Genomic DNA, 5619 nt, shown 5'->3' with positions numbered 1-5619 from the left:
AATGTAGATGGTTTCACACAAAAGTGTGGAATCAGATTAAATGTCCTGATACCAGCTTCCCAGCAAGGGAGCTATAGAATGATTGGGTTGAAATGGGTGCTTTTTAATCTCCAGAAGGCCCTTAAGGGAAATGTGGCTCTTAGAAAAATAGTGTCTAATGGGAAATACAGGTTTATGACATTGCCTGAACAGTGACTGAGTTTGATTTAAACAATTAGTGGGGAAGGAGGCAAGCTAAAACGTGTTTTCCCTGAAATAATTCCCTTATCTCCCTATTTCCATAGTATCTCCCCACAGGAAAGCCATAATGAACTTCAAGACCCCTCCCACACTCCAGCAGCTGGCGAGACATAGCCTGCTGAAAGATGAAGCCTTGTCCATCAATGCTCTACAGGACATGAACAACGAGCTCTTCCCACCACTCTTCAAGGATGTATTCAGCAGCAAACAGCATAACATCCTGAGGCATATGGTGGCAGCCTGGCCCTTCTCATGCCTTCCTGTGGGAGCTCTGATGAAGACTCCTGACTTGGAGACCTTGAAAGCTGTGCTAGATGGCCTGGATTTACAGATGAGACAAAAAGTTCGACCCAGGTAAGAGACATCAAGGGAGCATGGGGATGGGAGGGAAGTGTATGGATTGATGGAAGTATTCACAATGTGGTCCAAGTTGAATTGGAGAGTTCTGATGTCACTATCTCTTAAGAGAGAAACAGAAAAAGGGAAAGTGCTGTGTACAGCATAGCATAGAAGAGATGCAGGCAATATGCAATGAGTTTGTCCCGGCCTCTTCCCTCAAGGGTCTTTGTGTTGTAGGTCCAATCTGTTTACACATTGCCTCTTCTGTCGTCTGAATTTTTTTCCCATTTGATCCACAGGAGGTGGAACCTACAAGTGCTTGATTTACGAGATGCCAACCATAATTTCTGGAATGCGTGGGATGGAATAGAGGATGGTGCCTGCCCTCCAGACTTTAGCGAGACACAATTATTGAGGAATCATCCCATACAATGGGGAACACAGGCTGTGACTGTGTGGATAAACATTAATGTGAACCTCAGGCATACATTTGAATACAATGAATATTTTTATGAGTGGGCAAAGAAGAGAAAAGATATACAGGTAAACTGTCAGAAGGTGAAGTTTTTGCCCAACCCTCACTACCACCCATGGCATCTTCTGGATATAGTTGAGCCAAGTTCTATCCAGGAATTGGAAATATATAAGCATTTCGACCTGGACACCTTTGCAATGATATCCTCTGACCTGGACCAGATGAGAAACCTTCAAAAACTCCTTCTCTATAATGTCCACATATCTTTGGAACAGTCTGGAAATAAAGAGATGGAAGACTGGTGTATAAGAATGATCATTCCCCATTTCTCCAAACTCCACAAGCTCCAGCATCTCTATTTGAATGATGTCTGCTTTGTGAATGAACATCTGGACCAAGTACTCAGGTGAGTAAGAATAGAGAGCTTTATCCAGGGGCCAGATCAAAGCCTGTCTATGTTACATGAAAGGTCAGTCTACAACTGTGGCTTCCCAGACAATCTTGGATTTATATGGATTTGACCTATGATACTCTACATCCTGAGTTCTCACTTCAGTAAACTCAGACTGCCAGGTATGTGTCCATTATTTAGAAAAGTTCTTTGCTAGGATCCAGATGTAGCAAAAACAGATCTATGGAGACTACAAAAGCTTATACCACTTTCTGCCCCATGTCAGTTCTGTCCTGAGAACTGTACGAAGACTTTCCATCTGTTTCTGTCTCCCCATGAGTCTGAGGCTATCTGAGCACAGGTAGGGATTGAGTAATGATTGAGAGTCATTGTGGCTTCAGGGAAGCTCTGTGGACAGGACCAAGTTCATGCCATGGAGGTGGGCCTCATGATATTAAGTTTGTCACACACGAGAATGGTTCTAGGTCTTTCCAAGATAGTCCTACTGGGTTTTGCTTTCTGATATCATCTGTCCACTGATGTAGTATTGTGCTTTTAAGTGCAGAGGGCACTGTAGAGCTCCAGGCAAAAGTAGTCATGATGATGTTTTGTATCCTCTGCTTATAGTGACAAGACTTATTTGGTACTCTCTATCACGGAGCATTCTACTCTTGAGTTTCATTATGAACACATAAAGACCTTAGACATAAATAGCCTATTTTCTTGGAATCATTGCCCTCTGTGTACCTCTATTGAAGTTTAAGGAGATGATCTTCTTTGTCTCTCTTTAGGTGCTTAGAGAATCCCTTAGAGACCCTTGCAATCACTCGCTGCAAGCTATCAGAATCAGATATGAGTTGTCTGTCCCAGTGTCCAAGAGTCCATCAGCTCAAACACCTGGATCTGAGTGGCATCGACTTTATAAATTTAAGTCATGAATTTCTAGGAAGCCTTCTAAAAAAACTGACAGCTACACTGCAGAAGCTAGAATTGAAGGGCAGTATGATCACGGACTTCCAAATCGATGTCCTCCTGCCTGCTCTGAGCCAATGCACCCAGCTCACTGAGGTTGATTTTCAGATGAACTTCCTATCTAAGGACAGCCTGAAGAAGCTACTGCAGCATACTGCGAACCTGAGACAGCTGACCAAGGAAATGTACTCTGCCCCCTATGAGGTCTATGATGAATTAGGTAATGTCCTCCCACAAAAATTTGCACAATATTGTTCTGAGCTAATGGTCACACTCAATGTTCTACGACAGCCAAAAGAGATCTACTTTGTGAGTAACATTTGTGCAGGTTGTGGAGGACTCTGTGTCTACAACATGGAGGCCACACTATGTTTCTGTTGCCAATGAGAGTGGTCACTTCTGGGCTCTGAGAAAGGAAAGCCAGAACTCAAGTGACTCATTCCAGATAAAGCATGTGTATTTCAGCATTTTTTGGAGGTACTTGGGAATGACGATTGTTTCATTGGGTCATAGTTGAAGGAGAAATACTGATCTGGAGAATGAGGGCTTATTTTCTGTCTAAGGTCAACAGTACAGACCCACCTTGACACACTCAAAGAGATTTGAATACAGTATTCACTGTTGGGTCTGCCTTTCACATATTCTTCTCTTCCCTCTGTCCCTTCACCTTCCCAGAATTTTCAGAATAACATGCCCTGGTTTTCAAGATTATATACACTTCAGCTTCCAGAAATCCTGTTCAAATCATTACAAAGATTCTCTTAGAGAGATGACTCATAGTTTAAGATTGATTGGTGCTCTTCCTGGGGAGGATTGTTTTATTTTTCATGCCCATAACCACCACATGATCTGTCATTTTGTGGTCTCTGAGAAGACTTGTATGTGTATGTTTTTTCTGCACATACACATACCATACACATGATGCAAAAGAAATAGAAATTAATATATTTTAAATAATAAAACTAGTAACATTGTGGTGGTACACACCTTGGACTCCAGTACTAGGTTGGTATAGACCACTGGCAGATGTCTGAATTCTTCGCTGGCAGAGGAATTTGCTGGAAGATTACAGCAAACTGTGGTTGCCTCTCAGGATATATACTTCCCCTGTGTTAGGGAATATATGGATTCTTGCCATGTCCTCAAAGAAGAAAGACTTAAAGCACCTTTGGACACAAGGTTTAGTCCTACACTCTTGTTTTTTCTTTTCTTTTTCTTTTTTATTAACTTATTTTTTAAACATATTCACTTTACATCCCACTCACTGCTTCCCTCCTGGTCATCCCTTCCCCCAATCTTTCCCCCATCTCCTTGGTACATGATTGGGTGCCCCCCATCCCCATTATCAGTCCACCCTGGCATTTTAAGTCCCTTCAAGGCTAGGTACTGCCTGTCCCACTAAGTTCAGATTAGGAAGCCAAGCTAGAAGAACATATCCAAATACAGGCAACAGATTTTGGAGAACTCCCATTCTAGTTTTGGGTATCACATGAAGACAAAGCTGCACATCTGCTCATATGTGTGGGGGGGGGTAGGGGGGAGGCTAGGTCCAGCCTGTGTATGTTCTTTGGTTGGTTGTTCAGACACTGAGAACCCCAAAGGTCCCGGGTAGTTGACTCTGGCCTTCATGTGCAGTTCCTATCCCCTTCTAGGCCCATAATCCTTTTCTTCCATAAGAGTCTCCAATCTCCATCCACTGTTTGGATATGTGTGTCTATATCTGTCTGAGTCAGCTGAAAGGTAGACCCTCTCAGAGGACAAGAAGAACTTGTCTGCAAACCTATCAGGACACAATGAGAAGACCAAACCTAAGGATTATAGGCATAGATGAGAGTGAAGATTTACAACTTAAAGGGCCAGCAAACATCTTCAATAAAATTATGGAAGAAAACTTCCCTAACCTAAAGAGAGAGATGCCCATGAATATACAAGAAGCCTACAGAACTCCAAACAGACTGGACCAGAACAGAAATACTTCCCGTCACATAATAATCAAAACACCAAATGTTCTAAACAAAGAAAGAATACTAAAGGCAGTAAGAGAAAAAGGTCAAGTAACATATAAAGGAAGACCTATCAGAATCACAGCAGACTTTTCACCTGAGACTATGAAGGCTAGAAGGTCCTGGGCAGATCTCATGCAGACTCTAAGAGAACACAAATGCCAACCAAAACTACTATATCCAGCAAAACTCTCAATCACCATAGATGGAGAAACTAAGACAGTTCATGACAAAACCAAGTTTACCCAATATCTATCCACAAACCCGGCCCTAAAAAGGATAATAGGAGGACAACACCAATACAAGGAGGGAAACTTCACCCTGGAAAAAGAAAGATAGTAACCTTTCATCAAACCCAAAAGAAGTTAAGCATTAAAATTTAAAAAATAACGCCAAAAATGATAGGAAGTAACAATCACTATTCCTTAATATCTCTTAACATCAATGGACTTAATGCCCCAATAAAAAGACACAGACTAACTGAATGGATACGTAAACAGGACCCTACATTTTGCTGCTTACAGGAAACACACCTCAGGGTCAAAGACAAACACTACCTTAGAGTAAAAGGCTGGAAGACAATTTTACAAGCAAATGGTCTCAGGAAACAAGCTGGAGTAGACATTTTAATATCAGATAAAATTGACTTTCAACCCAAAGTCATCAAAAGAGACCCTGAGGGACACTTCTTGCTGGTCAAAGGAAAAATACAAAAAGAAGAACTGTCAATCCTGAACATCTATGCACCAAATGCAAGGGCACCCTCTTTCGTAAAAGAAACTTTATTAAAACTAAAAGCACACATTGCACCTAACACAATAATTGTGGGTGACTTCAACACTGCACTTTCCTCAATGGACCGATCAGGAAAACAGAAACTAAACAGGGACACAATGAAACTAATTGAAGCTTTGGACCAATTAGATTTAACAGATATATATAGAACATTCTATCCTAAAACAAAAGAATATACCTTTTTCTCAGCACCTCATGGTACCTTCTCCAAAATCGACCATATAATTGGTCACAAGACAGACCTCAACAAATATAAGAAGATCGAACTAATCCCATGCCTCCTATCTGATCACTATGGAGTAAAAGTGGTCTTCAATAGCAACAGAAACAACAGAAAGCCCACATACATGTGGAAACTGAACAATACTCTACTCAATGATACCTTGGTCAAGGAAGAAATAAAG

The 5619-nt window shown here is 41.4% G+C and overlaps 1 protein-coding gene across 1 annotated transcript; it reads left to right on the top strand.

Annotated features, from left to right (window-relative positions):
- Positions 1-307: 307 nt before the first annotated feature.
- Positions 308-2804, top strand: LOC127680396 (PRAME family member 12-like). Its single transcript, XM_052175863.1, has 3 exons — positions 308-594; positions 879-1460; positions 2237-2804. Exons 1-3 carry the CDS (start codon positions 308-310, stop codon positions 2802-2804), a joined length of 1437 nt encoding a protein of 478 aa, XP_052031823.1.
- The last annotated feature ends 2815 nt before the right edge of the window (positions 2805-5619 follow it).

Source organism: Apodemus sylvaticus, chromosome 3 (assembly GCF_947179515.1).
Source record: "Apodemus sylvaticus chromosome 3, mApoSyl1.1, whole genome shotgun sequence".
Classification (NCBI taxonomy): Eukaryota; Metazoa; Chordata; class Mammalia; order Rodentia; family Muridae; genus Apodemus; species Apodemus sylvaticus.
The sequence above is the reverse complement of the archived record's forward strand: the minus strand, read 5'-3'. Positions and strand labels throughout refer to the sequence as shown.